We start from the raw sequence: 20,356 nt of genomic DNA, 5'->3' as shown, positions 1-20,356 counted from the left end.
TCCATGCTGTGTCTGCAGCCCCCAGACCCTTCCTCGCTGTCTGCACATCCCCATCCCTGTGTGCCATGCTGGGTGCCCCACATTCCGGTCGTGGCTGGGGGCTCTGCTGGTGCTTGCCAGCCCCGCTCACCCCACTGTGCTGTGGGCTTTCACCTGCTTCATTTAACCTGTCTCATCGTGGCTGCCTGTGCTCATCACTGCCTCGTAGGGTCGCACGGAAAGTGGGGCTGCATGGCTGGGGGTAGGCACACAGTCAGGGATGGGGCAGCGCTGCTGAGCCCGTGGCACTGCCTGCAGTCCCAGGGATGCAGATCGTGGGTGCTGGGGATGAGGGGGCATGGGCCCTGCTTGTGTGCTGGCCGTGCAGCCCCCCCCTGGTCCCCACAGCTCTCCTGGTGCAGTTGCACAGCCCGAGGGCTGTGTGCTGTGCTGTGTTAAGGAGGAGCCAATCCCCTCCTGCTGCCCTGGGAGATGTGGCTGTGGTTCACTGCAGAGCTTGGAATCGGGGGTCACAGCCCAGCTGTTATGCACTGGGGTCTGCATCGGTGTGTCAGGGGCACGTGGAGGGAGGAAGCTGTGCCCCAGGCTCAGCAGCGCTGTGCCAGCTGCCATAGAAAGGAGGTGGTGACCCAGTAGCCGTGTGTGCATCTGTGTGTGTTTGTGTAAGCACGTGTGCACGCAGGTGTGCTAACATGTATGTGCACATATGTGCATGGGGATGTGCTCCCAGCACAGCATTTCTGGAGCAGAAGTCCCTGTCCCAGTGGGGCTCTGCCCCTGCTGCCCGGGGTTCCCTCCTCCTGGTCCCTCTGCCCTGCTCCCAGGGAGGTGGGTTTAGCTGTGGTGCAGCAATATTAACGTTTGGATGCAGCATGGGAGCCCTTCCACCCTGCCCCATTCCCTCTCAGGTTGCAGGACGTGGTCAGAGGCACTTTGTCCCTCACAGCCTCCTCCTTGTGCCCCCACAGACCCCGAGTCCCAGAGGAAGAGGACGGTGCAGAATGTTCTGGACCTTCGGCAGAACCTGGAGGAGACCATGTCCAGCCTGCGGGGCTCCCAGGTGTCTCACAGGTGAGGACTCAGCCCCCCCCATCCCCCTCCCCATCCTTCCTGGGGGCTTCAGCTGGGGGAAGCTGTGCCCGATGTCACCCCCAGCCACGCCTGGAAGCCGGGCTTTGCAGCGAGCTGCGCTGGGCGAGCAGCTGCTCGCATCCTCTGGTTGTCTGTTGCCACCTCGTGGTCTCGCTGCGCGCTTCAGTTTTGTGTTGGAAGGGACGAGCAGCAGCAGCTCGCCGCCCCTTCACCCCCGCTGGCGCTCACGGCCCTGTGCTCCCCCGATGAAGAATTTCTCTCTGCTCAGCATTTCTTCGTGCTGAAGCTCACCCAGATCTTTGGGATCCCCACTGCGCTTTGCACATCTCTGAGCTGAAGGGAGCGAAGCCCCGGGATTTACAGGCTGTGTTCCCTGAGCCCGCGATTTCCTGGCTTTACCCACTGCAGCTCTGCAGGCTCTGCTCGGTGTGAGAGCTGCCGTGCTGCCCGCGCCCCAGCAGGGCTGCTTTGCATTTCCTTTGCATTCCCTTTGCATTCGTCTGTGTCAGATTCCATCCAGCAGTGCTCCGCTCGGCGGCTCCTCAGCAAATCCTGTCAGCCACTCTTAGGGAAATAGGACAAGGATTACAGGCGATTAAATTAGCCTTGCTGGTGGGTTTTGTCCCTCCTTTCCTTGATGATTTATGATGCTCCCCCTGGCTGAGGGCTCAGACAGATCCCTGCCACGGAGACACCGATCAGTGCATGGTGGGCCTCCATGCCGGGTTCTTGCATCCCGTGGATCCCTGACACTGCCCTGTGTCTGTGTTGGGGTGCAGCGTTGTTGCTGGGAGGTTTCACAGCCCTCGGGGTTTTCTGCTCAGTCTCTGCCCTGAGCTGCCAGCAGCACAGCTTTAAACAGCCCTTGTGCTGCCTACCAAACCGGCTCCTTTCAGCTGCTTCTTGCAGTTCTGCTTTAACAAACTTCCCAGTTTTTATACAGTTCCCTCTTTTCAGTTCCATGCTGCAGTCGGGTTTGGCTTCTGCTGCTCATGCAGGAGCGCTGGGCCCACGTGGCTGCAGCAGGGGAGCGGCTCCTGATGGCAGCGTGGAGCTGAGCCGAGGGCTGTGGGCTCCCAGGAGCTGCTCCAAGAACGAATCATTTGTGGTGTCTAAGTTTAGTCTCAGCATCACTCCCTGCCGTGCCCGAAATACACCCTGAGGTTGGGGGACAGCAGACCCCTGGGCCGGCCCAGAGGGGCACACGCTCAGCAGCACGGTGGGGCTTTCCCTGGTGGATCCCTGTTAACAGGGCTCAGCACGACCCCGGGGGGCCCTGCGGGGATGGGGAGCTCTGTGCCGTGCCGAGGAGCCGCCCCTTTTGCTTTTGCAGCCTCAGCCCCTGCTGGGACGTGTGGGGAAATGGGCAGGGGTGCACGGAGCACGGCCTGTGGATGCTCGTGTCCCTCCACACCATCTGTACGGGGAATCCCCAGCAGTGGGCAAAGCAGGGGTCTGCTGGAGCCAGGGAAGCAGGGTCCTCGATCGTCCTGCAGCTCAGAGCACAAGGGGAGCAGCGCCATCACGCCCCACATCCTGCCCCACAGCCCCTGGAGGGACTGGGCACCACCAAGCACATCCATGCAGACGGCACGGCCGTCCTCGCGGGACCTGCAGTACGCGATGTGCGGGCTGTGCTGGCCGCTGGGGGTCGGTAACCCTCCGGGCGACCCTGACCCGCCCGGCAGCCCTCACCCTGGCCCGTCCCCGCAGCTCCCTGGAGATGACGTGCTACGACAGCGACGAAGCCAACCCGCGCAGCGTCTCCAGCCTGTCGAACCGCTCCTCGCCGCTCTCCTGGCGCTACGGGCAATCCAGCCCGCGGCTGCAGGCGGGGGATGCGCCGTCGGTGGGGGGCGGCTGCCGCTCCGAGGGCACCCCCGGCTGGTACATGCACGGCGAGCGGGCGCATTACTCGCACACCATGCCCATGCGCAGCCCCAGTAAACTGAGCCACATCTCGCGGCTGGAGCTGGTGGAGGCGTTGGACAGCGATGACGTGGAGCTGAAGTCGGGATATATGAGCGACAGTGACCTGATGGGGAAGACCCTGACGGAGGACGATGACATCACCACGGGGTGAGTGCCCGGATCGGGGGCTGTTAGCAGAGCAGAGGGCTGATAAGGAGCAGCGTGGGTAGCGGCGGGGGCTGGGCCGACGGCTGGGTTTGGTGACCCTGGGGGTGTTTTCTGACCGCGATGCTTCTGTGGCTGTGTGAAAAGCACGCAGCAGCTCTGTGTTCAGAAATGCTCCCCCTGTTTCCAACGGTGGATCTGAGCACTGCTGGCACATAGTGGGACCGGTGGGATGGGATCCCAGCAAAAGCAGGGCACCAAGGTTTTGATGTCGCTGGCTGGCACCATGTTGTCCCCTCGCTATGGGTCCCCCCAGACCTCCATCCCCCCACCCCAGGGCATCTCCAGCCCAGCACTTTGTGTTTCACTCCCGCTGAGCTGGTGAGGTGCCCCTGGCTCTGGCGGGGCTCCAGGGCTTCAGCATATTGCAGGTTTCCTGTTTCAGTGCACGAGAAAATAAATAACACCAGCATTTGAGTTGTCCCAGAGCAGGAGGAGGTATTTGGCTCCAGCCCTGGATGGGTGTCCAGAGTCACGTCAGCTCCTAGCGGGACCGAGCACAGCCTGTGCATTCACACCACCCTGGGGCACCGGGGTCCTTCTGGAGCTGTGCTGTGCTGGGCTCATTGCGGTCCCTTCTGGGTACCCCATTGGTTGTGGTGTCACCAGCACTGTGGGGTGGGCCTGGAGGGGAGGGGGAAGCTGCATGGGGAGCCCATGGAGCCTGGGGTACTGCGCTCAGCTCTCAAGTTGCACCAGGGGAGGCTGAGATTGGGAATCAGGAAGGAGATCTCTATGGGGAGAGTGCCCAAAGCATTGGAACGGGAGTCCCCATCCCTGGGTGTATTTTGGTGATGGGTGGACATGGCACCAAGGGATGTGCTTTAGTGGTGGGATTCAATGGGTCAGGATGATGGCTGGACCCGAGGATCTTGAAGGACTTCTCCAGCCCATGTGTCTCTGTGATTCCCCCCTCGTGCTGGCAGGGCGTGGGGCTGCTTTGCAGACGGGGAGCACTCCCAGAGCACAGAGCAGCCCCACAGCCCCACATCCATCCTCCTCTGCTGCCTCTGACCTAGAAAGCAAACACCGCCCCAGGCTGCATCTCCCCGTGCCGCTAATGCACCGGGCAGGAGCTGCAGATGGGGCCGCCAGCCCCCGGGTCCCTGCTGCTGGGGTGCTGCGATGCGCCGGCGCACACGCGGGCTTGTAGGGCAGTGGGTCAGAGCCACCCCCAGTGCTGTGACACAGCCCTGTGGAGGGGGACGTGGTGACACGGCCCCTTGGAGGCTGCGGGGCTGCGAGATGGGACCTGGCTGGGAAAGCTCGGGAGAGCGGGACCAGGTATGGGGGCTGTGGGTGGGAGGTGGGGGTCCCATGGGGTGGGGTGGCTGTGAGGAGCCCCTGGCTGGGCTGAGGACATTTCCTGGGCTCTGGTGACCCTTGGCCCCCATCTCACCGCAAGGCTTGGCTGGGTGCTGCTGCCCAGCCCTGGGGCACAGAGGTGTGATTTTGGGGCTGGGATGCGGCCACGCGGGGCGTTCGTGTGCAGACCTGTGCGTGAATCAGGCGGAAGCGGAGGAGGCAGAGATCACTCAGGCAGGGCTTTTCAAGTCGGGTTTTGCCTGGTTCCAGCTGCCCGTGCTGCAGCTCCGTGGCTGCACGCTGTGCTGTGCATTCGATGAGCTGATGTGAGCAGCTCTGGCACTCCTGGCACAGCGAGGGCTGCGGCGTGCCGGGGCAGCCAGCTCTGCCCGGCTCCGAGCCGCCCCGCCACGTCTCCCGGGGCTGGAGAGCCCTGCATGACGTCGTGCTTTCCGCCACCCTCCTTGTGCCAGATCCTTCGTCATCCCGCCCGTTCCCTGCTGCTTCCCCACAATGCTGGCACAGCAGAATGCAGAGTCCTGGGATGCTCCGGGTGTCCCCTTGGGGCCGTGCTGCAGCGCTGTGCCGGACCTACTGTGCTCTGTGCCCGCTGCCGAGGGTGACCCCAGGAGCAATATGATTTCGGGGGTCCTTTCACCCTCATTTATCAGTGGGGAGGGGTGGAGGTGTTGTTGCATCCCATTGCGGTGTGAGCATCCACACGTCCATGGCTCTGCTTGTAGGCACAGAACGGAGCTGCAGCATCAACTGTTGGTGCTGGGATCGGGGCTGTCGCATGGTTGGGATGCAGATGCGCCCGCTCCGGCCCTGCTGCACTCACTCCGGTGCTGGCTGAGCTCCGGCTTCCTCACAGCTCCTGGAGCTCAGAGCCGGGAGCAGATGTTTGGCTCTGATCCCTGCAAGCAGCAGGGGAGCGGCCGCCCTCCTCCCCTTCTCCGAGTGGGATTGGTGCAGGCGCGCTTCTCCCTTCCCTTCACCGCCCGCGCTCGGCGCTGCCCCCCAGCCTGACCCCTCGGCACCATCGCGGCGAGCCGTGAGCTCAGCACTCAGCAGGGACGTCCCGCGGGGTGCGGCCGTGGCCCCGCACGTGGCCCTGCGTGTGTTTGGGGCCGTTGGGGAGCAGCGGGGAAGCGATGCCGGATAAATATTTGCTGCGCCACGCTGCGTGTCGGGGCTCAGCGGGGCTCCTGCGTCCATCCGGGCTGAGGGCGAGCTGGGGATGATCCCAGAAAAGGGCCTCAGAAACCCGCTGGGCACCACCACCGTTGAAGCGTGATCCTCTGTGCTGCGCTGTGTCGGATTTGTTCCTGATGTGGGGTTTGCTCCAGGAGATTCCCTGCACACGGGGCTCCCCAAGGCCAGGATTCTGCACCGGGTGTGTTGTGCAAATGGGCTCAGGGGCTGCCAGGGGATGATCCGGGGCTGGTGGCTGTCCTTGCCGTGGTCCTCCAGCCCTGTCCCTGCTCTGCAGCAGGCTGTCACCAGGGAACGGGACCGAAGGAGTGGGACTGGGGCAGTTGCTGCCCCAGCTCAAGCCTGGAGGAGCTGGATGGTGAGGAGGGTCTCTCAGGCTTGCGCCCCCTTTCTTGTTGCCTGGGGGCATGGGGTCCAGGGTTGGGGTTTTCTTGCAGCCCAGGAGCTGGCAGCACGGCTCTGCCCCATGGCTTTGCTGTTTGCCACGTGCCGCTTTGCCACGTGTGAAGGATCCTGGCCTCTGCAGGCAGAGATGTCCGAGGGCTTGTCCAGACATGGGGAAAAACAGGAATTTCGCAAGCAGGCTGAGTCACACCCCCACCCCAGCGCTGCGCTGCGACTCACTGACCTCCTCATGCAGGGCTCTGAGTGCCCCCATCCCCCAGCAGCCCGAGGTCCCCGCACAGGGATGCGATGCCTCTGGGGTTTGCAGAGCTTCAGGGGAGCAGAGAGATGGCCTGATGCTCCTCACCGTGTGCCCTGCAGCGGTGGCTGGCTGTCGGGGTGCAGTGGGGTGTGATGCTGATCCTCCCCCCTTTGGGTGAGCGCAGGCAATTCGGATCAGCTCGCTGCCTCAGTTTTAGCCCCTGCAAGGTGAGATCTCTGAGCTTCCATGGAGGATGCTGCCAGGGAAGCGCCCAGTCCTCCCGCCCCCCCCAGTAGTGATTTGTGAAGCTAATTGGTTTTTCTGCCCCATTAAGTGAATGAGAAGGGAAGAGCCTATTTCCCTGCATTTCCCAACAGTCCTGCTGGGAGCTGATGGGGAATAGTGGTGGCCATTTGCACGTCCCCAAGGCTCCCTTCGTACCAGCGACCTCCGGACATGGGGTGTGGAGACACAGCCCTGTAGAAACGGGTCTGTGCAAATCCTGCAGCTCCATCGTTGCCATGACTATGGCAGAGCAAGAGAAAAGGGCCAGGGCAGACCGAGAGGGCTCAGTATCCCCAGGGGGAGTCATCTGGGGTCAGCGGGGGCAGATGAGAGGCAAAACCATCGGGTGAAGACAACGCGGGGTGCACCGCCCCACGTCCCCTCCTTGCTCCCGGCGCTGAGCTGCTGCTGGAGGCTTCCGGGGGACCGCACCGCACCGCAACGCAGCGCAGCGCCTCGAGCGAGCGGAGATGAGCGGCGGGAGGGAGCCAAGAGGCGTTGCCGTGCGAGGACAGCGAGGAAGGAATTACTTATTTCCATGCCTGCAGGGACCGGTGCTGTTTTGCTAAAGCTGCACTTAACCCTCTCTGCCCGCTGCGGGCGAAGAGGTCCCAGCGTGCGCCGTGCCTGGGGGCAGCCACAGAAACAGATGCAGAGGGTCCGTGCTGCCGTGCACACGGGGCGCGGGGGGGTCCGGACGCAGCCCCCCTGTGCACGCGGCACGAGGGTTGAGCCCAAGAGGCTCCGGGGCTGCAAACCGGGGGTGCTGGGAGGTGGTGGTGGAGTAACGGGGGCTGTGCTGAGGGTTGTGCTGGGGGCGCTGGGCCGGGGGGTGCCAGGAGCTGTGGGGAGGGGGCGGCTTGAGGCGCTGCGAGGCTGGGGATGCTGCTCACATGGGCTGGACCTGGAGCTGCCTGCAGGGATGTGGGGTTCACTGGGGGGGACCGCAGGGCCGTGGGCCGCGATTGGGGGAGGCCGTGTCGGCCGGTGGGTGGGACCCCAACCCCATTTCGATGGGCCGAGGGGAGCCGAGCGGTGCCGAGCGGGTCCCTTTGTCGCCGAGCCGGGCCGGGCCGCCGCCGCCGCTGCCGCTTTAACGCGGTGGGGCGGTCCCGCCGCCGCCGCCCCTCCCGCCGCGCCCGCGGGGCCGCAGCCACGGGCAGCAGCATGCTGCGGGCCGGGAGGCCGCGCCGCGCCCCGCGCCTGGTCGCCAGGTAGGGCCCGGCACCGCATCGCATCGGGACCGGCACCGGCGGACGCGGCGCGGCTCGGGGCGGGGCGGGCGCATTGCGGGCGGGCGGCTCCCGGCCCGGCGGTGCGGCGGCTCCGGGGCGCGGGGCTTTGTCTGCAGGGCCCGGAGCCCCGGGGCCGAGCCGCGGGTGGGCTTTGTGTCGGTTGCACCGGGGGAGCGCGGCGCGGCCCCGCCCGCGATCCCCGCGGCTCTCGGTGCCGGGTTGCGGGCTGGGTGCGGGCTGGGCTCGGCGCGGTGCCGGCGCGCGGATCGCCGCTAAGATGGAGGGGCTGCGGGCGTGCGGCACAAAGCCGGGCTGAGCTCTGACCCCGCTGCCCGCACAGCCCCGCGGCGCAGCCCCGGGACCGCGGCACGTCGGGGTGCCCCGTGCCGCCCATCGCCCGGGGGCTGCCGCCCCCCCCGGGGCACGGCGTCCCCCCGGAGGTCCCTTGGGCGCCCGCCCGGCTCCCTCACCGGGTTTGCAGCGCTCGCTGCGGTGCGGTGCCGTGGCTGCTGCTCGCGGGGGGGTTGCAGGGTGACCTTGGCTGCAGGACCGCTGGTTTTGCCCATCGCGGGTTGGCTGCGTGCGTTCAGCCGGGAGCCGTCACTGCCCGGGGTGATGCTTTCCTTGCAGGGTGATTGCCCCGGTGCAGTGCTCGGTTTTGGGGACCCCTTTGCGTGCCGGCTGGAGGCACTGAGTGCTCTGAGGACGTTTCCTGTACCCTGCAGCTGTGCTGGGGCTTGGTGGAGCGGGGAAGTGCTTGGAGAGCTGGATGCCCTGGAACGTGGGGGTTTGGGGGTGTTGGGTTCCCCCAGCCCTGTTCCTGTTTAACGGGAGTTCTGTGTGTGCCAACACCCTGAGCCTCCGTGTGAGGTCGGGAGACCTTTTGGCGTCAGCCCCGCTGGGCTGGGGGGAACTGCAGAGACCCACCTTGGGCTCAGTCACATCCAGGGGTGCAGCTCCCCAGGGCTCTGCCCCAGCTCCGTGCCGTGCTGGAGTGCTGCCTGCCGCGGGGTTGGTACCGAGAGATGCTGATGTGGGGTGGTGGAGGAGTTTTGCTTTGTGTTTTGGGGATTTCTGTCCCGGCGAGAAATCCCCAGAGCTGGGCCGGTGGTGGGAGCCGGGCAGCCCCGTGGCACTTCCTGGGCACGTGGTTGTAATTAAATCCCTTCCTGGGCAGCGGTGCTCCTCTGCAGGGATGCAGGGGGCTGTGTCCGTTCCGGTCCCTGTGTTTGGGAAGGCCAGCAGGGGCAGGACTTGGATCCCGCCGTGCCCTGCCGGGGTCTGCAGCGGCTGTGGGATCTCACAAGACGTGCTGGGGCCTCTGCCCCGGGGCCGGACTCTGCTCGCCCATCCATGAATCTGCGGTGCATGACAACAGCTGTGCTCCTGGGGACCGTGTGGGGAGGGACGGCTCATCCCGACCCCCTGCCGTGGGGGCGGGCATCCGCTGTGCAGCCCTGCAGGAAGCTCTGTGTGCTTCCCGGTCGTGTTCTGGCTCCCCTGGGATTTCCAGCTCAGTGACCCCAGCACCCTTCATTTCTGGCAGAGCTCGCTCCCCACCCACGGGTAGGGGTTTGCAGACCCCAGCCCAGCACCTGGCGCTGTGCTGCAGGTCACTGAGCTAACTTGGCTTGCTGTATGGCTCCATCCCTGTGTTTGGGTGTCCCTGGACCCCAGGTGGCAGAGATGCTTGGTGGGTGCCATCCCTGCCTGCCCTGTCCCCAGGGCTGCTGTGTCACTTGTGTGATGCTTCTCAGTTCCCCAGCTGCTGCTGCTTGTTGGGCTCCTGCTTTTCTGTGATGCCGGTGCTGCGGTGCAGACTCTTCTGCTGGGGACCCCGCGGCTCTGCTCCCTTCTCCTCCACTACTGCTTCTCCCTCCCAGCCCAATTCAGGGCTGCGGGGGCCTCGCTGACCTACTGAGCCGTTGACCTGAAAGGGGCTGTGCTCACCCTGCTGGAAGACGCCCGTGCTGAGTGACAGCCCTGGAGATGGGCTTGTGCACGCTCTGCTGCGCCCTCGGCACGGAGCAGCTGTTGGGGCACACGGAGGTGCTGCGTCCTTGCGGATGCTGGGCAGCCAAGGAAGGGTGGAGGCTGCAGGGTGCTTGGATGCTGTGCTCCGTGTTGGGTCCCTGCCCTTTCTGGGAATCCTCCCGACCCTCTGGGTGGGACCGCTTGCAGGGGTCTCGGTGCCAGCCCCGGTGCAGGTGGTGGCCCCCCGTGCTGCCGCGTCCGTAAAACATCTCTCTGGGGCCTTGGTGGGGAAATTGCGGGGTTTGAAGGCTCTGCCAGGCTGGGCTGCAGCCATCTGTGGCTGCCAAGCGTCGGCTCCCTGCCAGGCTGACGGGGCTGAGGTTGGAGCCCCGGGGTGGAGCGAAGCCGGTGGGTGGTGGGGAACGGCCGGGCCGGGGGGTGACGCTGGCTGTGCCATTGCAGCTGGGATGAGAGCAGCTCCATCAGCAGCGGCCTCAGCGATGCCTCTGACAACCTCAGCTCGGAGGAGTTCAATGCCAGCTCCTCGCTCAACTCCCTGCCTTCCACCCCCACGGCCTCGCGCAGGAACTCGGCCATAGCGGTAGGTGCTGCCATCCCCTCCGGGCAGCGTGGCAACGCGTGGGGAAACCGAGGCACGGCAGAGGCATGGCGCGGTGACCCGGTGGGGCTGTGAGCACCCTTGGGTGCCCGGTGCCCCCCATCCCCTGGTGCACCCATGGCTCCGTTCTGCCCGCAGCTGCGCACCGACTCTGAGAAGCGCTCGCTGGCGGAGAGCGGGCTGAGCTGGTACGGCGAGGCGGACGAGAAGGCGCCCAAGAAGCTGGACTACGACAGCAGCAGCCTCAAGATGGAGCACGGCTCCTCCAAGTGGCGGCGGGAGCCTGCAGAGAGCTGCGAGGAGGGCTCCAAGGGTGGAGAGCTGAAGAAGCCGGTCAGCCTGGGCACCCCCGGCTCCCTCAAGAAGGGCAAAACCCCACCGGTGGCAGTGACCTCTCCCATCACCCACACGGCCCAAAGCACCCTCAAAGTGGCAGGTGAGGCCGGGATGGGGCACGGCACGGCTCCTCGGGGGGGAGGTGGTGGGGTTACATGGGAAGAGGGGAGGTTACGATTAGATATGGGGGGAAATCCTTTACTTAGAGCACGGTGAGGCCCTGGCACTGCTGCCCAGAGCTGTGGGTGCCCCATCCCTGGAGGTGCCTGGGGCCAGGGACGGGTCCTGGGCAGCCTGAGCTGAAGGGGGGCACCCAGCCCACGGCAGGGATCGGGGCTGGGTGATGTTTAAGGTCCCTTCCAACCCAACTGTTCCTTCCTCTCTGTCATCTCTGCTTTCCCATCTCCATTGCTTCCCTCAGCTCTGAATTGTTTTGCACCTAACTGTCCCTCAGACCTCCCCGCTCACTCATCCTTCCTTCCCCACCAGGCAAACCCGAGACCAAAGCCACCGATAAGAGCAAGCTGTCAGTGAAGAGCACGGGGCTGCAGCGCTCCTCCTCTGACGCTGGCCGCGATCGCGTCGGCGATGCCAAGAAGCCGCCCTCGGGTCTCACGCGCCCCTCAGCCTCCAGCTCCTTTGGCTACAAGAAACCGGCCCCGGCCACCGGCACTGCCACTGTCATGCAAGCTGGGGGCTCAGCAACGCTGGGCAAGATCCAGAAGAGCTCCGGTATCCCCGTCAAGCCGGTCAGCGGGCGGAAAACAAGCCTGGATGTCTCCAACGCAGCCGAGCCCGGCTTCCTGGCCCCGGGGGCTCGCACCAACATCCAGTACCGCAGTCTGCCCCGGCCGGCCAAGTCCAGCTCCATGAGTGTGACTGGTGGCCGCGGCGCTAACCGGCCGGTCAGCAGCAGCATCGATCCCAGCCTGCTCAGCACCAAGCAGGCCAGCATCACGGTGTCGCGGCTCAAGGAGCCGTCCAAGATCGGCGCTGGCCGTGGCACGCCGGCCCCCGTGAACCAGACGGACCGGGAGAAGGAGAAGGCCAAGGCCAAGGCCGTAGCGCTGGACTCCGAGTGCGTGACGCTGAAGAGCGTTGGCTCTCCTGAGAGCACCCCCAAAGCCCAGGCCAACCTCCCGCCGGCGGCCAAGGTGGCTGAGCTGCCCCCCACCCCCCTCAGGTATGACCCTCCCACCTAGAATCTAGAATCATAGAATCATTAAAGCTGGAAAAGACCTCTGAGGTCATCAAGTCAAAGCATCAACCCGTCATCACCGTGCCCACCCATAGAGTCATTAAGGTTGGAGAAGACCTCTAGGCCCACCAAACCCAACCCGTGCCCACCCACCCATGCCTCTCAGTGCCATATCTGTGCTTTACTTGAACGGGGTCCTTTGGGATGTTGCACCCAGTGCCTGCTCTCACTTTGTCTCATCCATTTTTTACCCCAGAGCGGCTGCCAAAACCTACGTGAAGCCTCCCTCATTGGCCAACTTGGACAAGGTCAACTCCAACAGCCTGGACTTGCCCTCCTCCAGCGAGCTGCATCCCCCACACACTGCCAAGCTCCAGGACCTGCACCCAGCTGGCGGGCACCTGACACCCTGCTTCAGCCCCAGTCCTGCTCCCATCCTCAACATCAACTCGGCCAGCTTCTCCCAGGGCCTGGAGCTCATGGGCGGCTTCAGCGTCCCCAAGGAGGGCAGGATGTACCCTAAGCTCTCCGGCCTGCATCGCAGCATGGAGTCCCTGCAGATGCCCATGAGCCTGCCCAGTGCCTTTTCGGGGGGCAGCACCGCCACCCCCAGCCCTGCTGCTGTCCCCCCTGCCAGCACAGAGGAAGAGGAGGAGGCGGGTGAGCTGGGCTGGAGCGGCAGCCCCCGGCTTGCACACCTGGACAGGTATGAGCAGAGGGTGGGCAGCAAGACTCAACCCCATAACCCTGTCCATCATCATCCTCCTCTGGCGTTTGCTTGCTTCAGAGGTTCATTCTGGGGGGAAACGTGCATCCCCCTCCTGTCACCCAGCCCTTAGCTGCCTCATCACATTCCCCTGTCTGTGCAGGGAGGTGACTGATCTTCCCTTCCCTTCCAGCACCAACCGTGACAGGAACACGCTGCCCAAGAAGGGGCTGAGGTAAAAGGGTCCACGTGGCTTTTGGGTGGCGCAGGGAGGTTGGATGGGTGGGCAGAGCACCCAGCAGTGTGGGGCTGGCTGTGCAGGAGGTGGGGAGGTGTCCACACCATCTCACTCCATGCTCCGCTCCAGGTACCAGCTGCACTCCCAGGAGGAGGCCAAGGAGCGCCGCCACTCGCACACCATTGGAGGGCTGCCCGAAGCGGACGATCAGCCGGAGCTGCCCTCACCCCCTGCCCTCCCCATGGCTCTGGTTGGGAAGGGTCCGCTCACCAGCATCGGTCAGTGCCCACCTCCTCCTTGTGCCAGCCTGGGTCTCTCTGTGCCCCTATGCCCCGGTTCGTTGCTGGGCCTGCTCCAGAGCCTAGGGTCACTGTTTTGTTGTTTTTTTGGCACACCCAGCTCTCATCCCATTCCTTTTGCCACACTGAGGTTCTGGGTTGTGGCTGGGGGCCGACGGCTTTGCTTCAGGGCATCCGACTCATCCTCGGTGCCCTGCATGCTCCTCTGGGGGTGCAGAGTGGAGCCCTGCTGCGTTCTCGCTGGGACCTATGTGTCCCAGGAGGGTCTGGGGGACTCAGGCAAAGGGACTGGGCCTGGCAGCAGGTGATGGGGTGCATCACACTGCACCCGGAGGTGACCGGAGTGCTACCTGCACAGTGGCACCAGCTGTGCCCAGCTTGGTGGATTTCTCAGCTCCATGTTCACCAGGAGGCATTGCCTTGGGTACAGCTTACCAGTCTTCCCTGCGTAAACCTGCTTTTTAGCTTTCCTCCCGTCCTCCTGCTTTGGGACTGCAATCCCTGCTTCCTTTCCCCATCCCGGCTCCCCAGGTCCACTTCCAGCCCCGCTTCCCCATCCCAATCCCCTGCCCGGCTCTGACCCCTCCTCTCCCCTCCCTTCTCCTTGCAGTGAGCCCCACTGCCACCACCACCCCGCGGATCACCCGCTCCAACAGCATCCCCACCCACGACTCCACCTTTGAGCTGTACAGCACCTCCCAGATGGGCAGCACCCTCTCCCTGGCAGACAAACCCAAGGGCATGATCCGCTCGGGCTCCTTCCGGGACCCTGTGGATGACGGTGAGAGTATGCTTGGGATGGAGGGGCTGTGGGGCTCCCCAGGCCCTCGCCACTTTTTCTGGGCTCTGCTGGAGGGGCTGCTGCATCCAGGCATCAGCGCAGTGCATCCCGACCCGTGCAGGTGCTGCTGGGCAGGTTGGAGCCCTGCTGGGTGGCTGGAGGTGCCCGGTGGCCTTGGGTTGGCACCGGGGACGGGGAACCCGAGCATCCAGCATGGGTGGCAGAGCCTCAGGCTCAGTCAGAGCAGGTGGAGGGTGCTCCCTGCCGTGTGCCCAGGCAGGAGGATGCTGGCCGAGTGCCGAGGAGTGGGCAGCGTCCTGCAGCTCTGTCCCCACTCCGGGCTCTTTGCGGAGCCCCTGTGGCATTATCCTGTGCCTTTAACCCCAGGCAGCACTCAGTCTGTTGACACACTGGGTTTTGCTGTGTTGCAGTTCATGGATCGGTGCTGTCCCTGGCCTCCAGCGCGTCCTCCACCTACTCCTCCGTAAGAGCTGCCGCCGGGCTGCGCCTCCTCATTGCATGGCTATGGGCTGGGGGGTCCGAGGGGGGGAAAATGATGCTGAGCTATGCGGGGGGGCTCCGTGCATGTCCTCTGTCCCGTGCTGAGCCTGTCTGCGCCTCGCTGCCCTCCTGACTGCCTGCCTCTGTCTGTCTCTCTCTGCCCTCACGCTGCCAGGCTGAGGAGAAGATGCAGTCTGAGGTGAGCCCGTGCCCAGCGCTGCTACTTGGTCCCCACCCACAGCCGCTGTGAGCGCACGGCCCCTCTCACCCCTCTGCTCTCTCCTTGCAGCAAATCCGCAAGCTGCGTCGCGAGTTGGAGTCCTCGCAGGAGAAGGTGGCCACGCTGACATCCCAGCTGTCTGCTAACGTGAGTTCCTGCAGGATGTGTGGGGCTGATGCTCACCTCCACTCTGGTTCCCTTAGGAGCTGACCTGCTGTGGGCTCTGCTCCGCGCTCCTCTTCTCTGCCCCAGGAGGAGTCCCCTCTGCTGCTCCCTGCCACCTGCACTGAGCAGCCCTGGGGCTGCAGGTGCTCACCCTTCTCTCCATCTCTCCCAGGCCAACCTGGTGGCAGCTTTTGAGCAGAGCCTGGTGAGCATGACGTCCCGCCTGCGGCACCTGGCCGAGACCGCTGAGGAGAAGGTGGGTGGGTGCTCAGGGTGCCGGAGCTGGGGGTGCTCTGGAGTTCTCCTGCACCACTGGGATGCGCTCCATGACTCGTGGCTCTGCTCCTGCAGGACACGGAGCTGCTGGACCTGCGGGAGACCATCGATTTCCTGAAGAAGAAGAACTCAGAGGCCCAAGCCGTGATCCAGGGTGCCCTGAATGGCACCGATGTTGCTCCCAAAGGTAAGGCATGGTGGTCTGCTGGCCACCAGGGGGCTGGGACCTCGAGAGCCTCAGCTGTGCGGTTAGGAGCTGGCATCTGGGTTGAGCCAGCTGTTTGGGGTTCCTTAGGCTCTTCTCCACCTGGGGTTCCCAATGCCTGTGTGTCACAGCCAGAACTGTCATCGCAGGTCTTGGTGCTGGTGTGTGGGGAATGAGATGGTTGTCCTCCCCCAGACCTCCCCTCACTGGGCCTGTTGCCACCAATATGTTCCTAGCTACTCATCTTGGCTTTATTCTCACAAATGCTCAAGTGTTTCTTACCCCCAGGTCCCACTGTGGGTGTGGGGTGATGGCAGGGAGGCAGCCTGGAACCTGAGGGGAACAGTGTCTGCTCTGTGCACGTCCCTGGTTGTCAGCACCTCATGTCCCCTTCCTGCCTGGTTTGGGTGGGCGAGGGGGAGAAGGGGCGGATTGCAGGTGGGTTGGGAATATGTGACGGCTCTGGTACTGGATAGATGCAGTTTAATCGCTCCCTTCTTGGTCTCTCCCCTTGTCTGCTTTCCCTTGGTGGCCCCAGAGCTGCGCATCAAGCGGCAGAACTCCTCAGACAGCATCTCCAGCCTCAACAGCATCACCAGCCACTCCAGCATCGGCAGCAGCAAAGATGCCGATGCCAAGAAGAAGAAGAAGAAGAGCTGGGTGGGTTGGGCAGGGGGCAGGCGTGGGGAGGGGGTGCGGGGTCTGGGTGGGCTCAGCCCTATGAGCCAGCTGCACTCACTCTGTTGTGACCTCGTGGTGTTGGTCCCCTCTGTCCCCTGGGGACAGCACTGGCAAGGAGCACAGAGCACCATGGACTTGTCCTGTGCTGCCGGGGGCCAGGGCTTCCCCAGCTCCTCCAGGAGTTTTCCAGCTCTTATCCTGCACAGCTGCTCCTCGTGGTCTCTCCCACTTGTCAGCCCTGCCCCCGCAGGGGAATTGGCCTGGGGCTTTGCAGGCACTCAGCCAGGTGGCCCCGAGCTGGATGCATGATTAAGTCTCGCTTTGTTCTGTTTCTCTTCCCCCTATGCTGACCTCATCCCTTTTTTTCCAGGTGTATGAGGTAAGTCCTATGCTGTGCCCTCCACCCCATGCTGTGCCTGCCCTGGGTGCTCGCTCCATTTCACGGGAAGGCACTCATGACACAGAGCATCGCATCCCACTGGCACGAACCCCAGGGCTTTGTGCTGAGCACGCCTTGGTTGCTTCCTGCAGGCTGAACCCCCTGGGCAGCTTGGCAGAGATCCCTGGGGCAGGATGGGGACCTGTCCCATGGATGGTGTCTGTCCTCTTCTTGCTTGGGGCAGGCATCACAGCCATCCAAGGGCAGCCCCACAAAGGAGACACTGCAGCCCTGATTGGTGTGGTGCTGCCCTCATTGGGCTGTGCACCAGGTGTCACGGTGCCCAGCTCCACAGCTGGCCCCAGGGGTGACCCCCAGCCTGCCAGTGGGGCTGAGTTGCTCTGTTCCCCTCAGGGCCCGTGTAGGTCCCACTATATTATTGTCATCAGCAGAGCCAGGCACTCTGCTTGGTTTTTGCACGAACCATCCCATCCTCTCCATCGTGACAGTTTTGCTCCTGGGATTGCCAGCTTAGCTTTTCTACAGCCAGTGGGAGGTGGGCTGCATCCTGCCCGCTCTCCACCCCCTTCTCCATCCACCTCCCACTGGAACATCCACCCCCAGGGGGATGCGCTGTGAGCTCAGTGTCCCAGAGGTGGACTGTGTAAGCCATGGTTTGGCCCCTGCACAGCATCCCTCTGTTCTCTCCAGCCTTTCCCACTCATCTGTCTGCCACTGTGTGTGTGCTGTGTGCATGCTGCATGCCCACCCTCGTGCCCCACACCTCCAGAAGGATGCAGAGGGGCTCAGGGTGTCCCAGGACCCAACTCTGCGGTGGCTGGGTGCTGCAATGTCCTGCTTGCTGGGTTGGCTGCTGGGTGACTGCCAGCATGGAGTCTGCTCTTTGGGATGGAGCAGGATGCTGGTGCGGTGCCCCAGTGTGGGTGCTGGTGGGGGAGCGTGGCTGGGAGGTGGGTCCTGTGGTTGGTGCTGGTTGGGGTGGAGGCTGTGCCAGCAGAGCAGGGTGGTTGTAGTGGGCAGTCCTGCCTCAGTGGTGGTCCTGCTGTCTGGTCCCAGTTCAGGCTGCCTGTGGGCATGGGCACGAGGCTGGGCCAGGACTGCGTTTGCAGGGCTGTCTCTAACAGGAGTGTTTCTGTCTCCTGTAGCTGCGTAGCTCCTTCAACAAAGCCTTCAGCATCAAGAAGGGGCCCAAGTCGGCCTCGTCCTACTCAGACATTGAGGAGATCGCCACGCCGGACTCATCAGCCCCGTCCTCCCCCAAGCTCCAGCACGGCTCCACCGAGACCGCCTCGCCCTCCATCAAATCCTCCACCTCCTCCTCTGTGGGCATCGACACGGCTGAGTGCGTGGTGCAGGGGACGAGGGCTGGCCGTGGGGTGGCTGCGCGCCCGCCCCAGCCCTGAGCACACCTCGGTCTCTCCCTGGCCCAGGCTCTTCCAGGCGCACGGTGAGGGCGAACCAGAGAAGAAGGAGGTGTCAGAGCTGCGCTCGGAGCTGTGGGAGAAGGAGATGAAGCTGACGGACATCCGCCTGGAGGCCCTCAACTCGGCTCACCAGCTGGAGCAGTTGCGGGAGACCATGCACAACATGCAGGTGGGGGTGGCTGCTCTCCCCAGAGCCTTGTTGTGGCTCTTGGGGCACTGCCAGCACACAGCTGCTCACCCGGGCCGTCCTGCTCTTCTTCCCTCAGCTGGAGGTGGATCTCCTGAAGGCAGAGAACGATCGGCTCAAAGTGGCTCCGGGGCCCTCGGTGGTGCCGGGATCCATTCCTGGCCACATCACCAGCACGTCGGCCTCCTCGTCGCCACGGCGCTCGCTGGGGCTCTCCCTGGGCCATGCCTTCAGCCCCAGCCCGGGGGACGCCGGTAGGGATGGCGGAGCTGCCTGTGCTGATGGCTGTGCAGGGTCTGGCTCAGGCTGGATGTACTCAGACCCCCCGCCTCTGCTTTGTCCCCAGACATGTCTCCCATGGACGCCGTCAGTGCTGGCACCCAGAAGGATGAGCTGACGCTGAGGATCGTGGTGCGCATGCCGCCCCAGCACATCATCAAGGGGGTAAGCGTGGGCTGTGCAGGAGTCCCGACCTGTCCCTGTGGGGCAAAATGCTGTGCTCCAACCCCACACACCTCTGCCTTGGCTCCTAGGACCTCAAGCAACAAGAGTTTTTCCTGGGCTGGACCAAGGTGAGCGGGAAGGTGGACTGGAAGATGCTGGATGAGGCTGTCTGCCAGGTCTTCAAGGTAGGAGCGTTGTGACTCCTCTTCTGAGAGCCTTCCTCATGCTTCTCTGTGCCTGGGTCCTGACTGGGGACTCAGGGAGCTGCTGAGCCCTGCTTGCTCTTTAACAGACCCGTCTTTGTCTTCACAGGATTACATCACCAAGATGGATCCTGCCTCCACGCTGGGGCTCAGCACTGAGTCTGTTTATGGCTACAGCATCAGCCACATCAAGCGGGTCCTGGACACGGAGCCTCCGGAGCTGCCGCTGTGCCGCCGGGGCATGAGCAGCATCGTGGTGACACTCAAAGGTCGGTGAGCAGAGAGGCTCCACGGCTGTGCCGTCCTCCCTCTGTCCCCTGGTGCCACAGGGTGTGAGCGGGACGCTCATCCCTCCCTGCAGGCTTGAAGGAGAAGTGCGTGGACAGCTTGGTGTTCGAGACGCTCATCCCCAAGCCCATGATGCAGCATTACATCAGCCTCCTGCTGAAGCACCGGCGGCTCATCCTCTCGGGACCCAGCGGCACCGGCAAGACGTACCTGACCAACCGGCTGGCCGAGTACCTGGTGGAGCGCTCGGGCCGGGACGTCACCGAGGGCATCGTCAGCACCTTCAACATGCACCAGCAGTCCTGCAAGGTGAGGGACTGTCCCTGTCGGTGCTGCTGTCCCACTTGATGCTGGGGCCGTTTGTGATGCTCCGTTGTTTGCAGGACCTGCAGCTGTACCTCTCCAACCTGGCCAACCAGATCGACAGGGAGACGGGCACGGCAGACGTGCCCCTGGTCATCCTCCTGGACGACCTCAGCGAGGCGGGCTCCATCAGTGAGCTCGTCAACGGCGCGCTCACCTGCAAGTACCACAAATGGTGAGAACTCTGCTGTGTCCCCATCCTGCACAGCCTCCTGTGAGGCCACGTATGTGCCTGGCTCTGCTGCGGCTGGGAGTGATGCAGGCTGCTTTTTCTCATCGATCCCATCTCTCGCTCAGCCCCTACATCATCGGGACCACCAACCAGCCTGTGAAGATGACCCCGAACCATGGTCTCCATCTCAGCTTCAGGTAGAATTATAGACTGTCCCAAGATGGAGGAAACCCGTAAGGATCCAACTCCTTAGGATTATACATCCCTGGGGAGCGTTCTGGTGGGCTTGGGGAGGCCAGAGGCTGTCACTCCTTGCTGCTGGGCAGTCCCAGGAACACATACTGTGGTGGGGGAGCCTGATGAGGACCAAGCCCCATGCCTTTGCCTGCCATCCCAGAAGGGTCTGATTGCCTCACCCCTGGGCTTGGGACATGTGGGGGTCCTAGGAGCCTCTCCTAAGGGTCCGAGGACCGTGAAGGGGGTTGGGAGGCACTGTGGTACGTGGACAGCCCCATCCCTGAGCACCCCGGTCTCCCCCAGGATGCTGACCTTCTCCAACAACGTGGAGCCAGCCAATGGCTTCCTGGTGCGCTACCTGCGGAGGAAGCTGCTGGAGTCAGACACGGACGTCAACGCCAACAAGGAGGAGCTGCTGCGTGTGCTGGACTGGGTGCCCAAGCTCTGGTACCACTTGCACACCTTCCTGGAGAAACACAGCACCTCCGACTTCCTCATCGGTATGGCCAGTGCCTTTCTCTTCTA

General features: G+C 63.9%; 1 protein-coding gene across 6 annotated transcripts in view; it reads left to right on the top strand.

Annotated features, from left to right (window-relative positions):
* Positions 1 to 20,356, top strand: part of NAV1 (neuron navigator 1) — a 46,508-nt gene that overhangs the window by 22,032 nt on the left and 4,120 nt on the right. For 4 of the 6 annotated variants that reach the window (XM_052702519.1, XM_052702517.1, XM_052702516.1 and 1 more), the window contains 25 exons: positions 969 to 1,071; positions 2,806 to 3,171; positions 10,351 to 10,489; positions 10,646 to 10,943; positions 11,333 to 12,026; positions 12,298 to 12,747; positions 12,941 to 12,982; positions 13,115 to 13,263; positions 13,895 to 14,065; positions 14,497 to 14,549; positions 14,742 to 14,765; positions 14,856 to 14,933; positions 15,124 to 15,207; positions 15,303 to 15,414; positions 15,971 to 16,092; positions 17,659 to 17,855; positions 17,944 to 18,106; positions 18,204 to 18,378; positions 18,471 to 18,568; positions 18,658 to 18,753; positions 18,881 to 19,040; positions 19,133 to 19,368; positions 19,443 to 19,597; positions 19,720 to 19,791; positions 20,135 to 20,331. In XM_052702519.1, the coding sequence (XP_052558479.1) occupies positions 969 to 1,071; positions 2,806 to 3,171; positions 10,351 to 10,489; positions 10,646 to 10,943; positions 11,333 to 12,026; positions 12,298 to 12,747; positions 12,941 to 12,982; positions 13,115 to 13,263; positions 13,895 to 14,065; positions 14,497 to 14,549; positions 14,742 to 14,765; positions 14,856 to 14,933; positions 15,124 to 15,207; positions 15,303 to 15,414; positions 15,971 to 16,092; positions 17,659 to 17,855; positions 17,944 to 18,106; positions 18,204 to 18,378; positions 18,471 to 18,568; positions 18,658 to 18,753; positions 18,881 to 19,040; positions 19,133 to 19,368; positions 19,443 to 19,597; positions 19,720 to 19,791; positions 20,135 to 20,331 (4,434 nt within the window). Of the gene's footprint in view, positions 1 to 968; positions 1,072 to 2,805; positions 3,172 to 7,826; positions 7,894 to 10,350; positions 10,490 to 10,645; positions 10,944 to 11,332; positions 12,027 to 12,297; positions 12,748 to 12,940; positions 12,983 to 13,114; positions 13,264 to 13,894; positions 14,066 to 14,496; positions 14,550 to 14,741; positions 14,766 to 14,855; positions 14,934 to 15,123; positions 15,208 to 15,302; positions 15,415 to 15,970; positions 16,093 to 17,658; positions 17,856 to 17,943; positions 18,107 to 18,203; positions 18,379 to 18,470; positions 18,569 to 18,657; positions 18,754 to 18,880; positions 19,041 to 19,132; positions 19,369 to 19,442; positions 19,598 to 19,719; positions 19,792 to 20,134; positions 20,332 to 20,356 lie in introns of those variants that run through there. The other 2 variants (XM_052702518.1, XM_052702521.1) reach the window with 2 other exon arrangements.

Source organism: Tympanuchus pallidicinctus, unplaced genomic scaffold, assembly GCF_026119805.1.
Source record: "Tympanuchus pallidicinctus isolate F22 unplaced genomic scaffold, pur_lepc_1.0 scaffold45, whole genome shotgun sequence".
Classification (NCBI taxonomy): domain Eukaryota; kingdom Metazoa; phylum Chordata; class Aves; order Galliformes; family Phasianidae; genus Tympanuchus; species Tympanuchus pallidicinctus.
The sequence above is the reverse complement of the archived record's forward strand: the minus strand, read 5'-3'. Positions and strand labels throughout refer to the sequence as shown.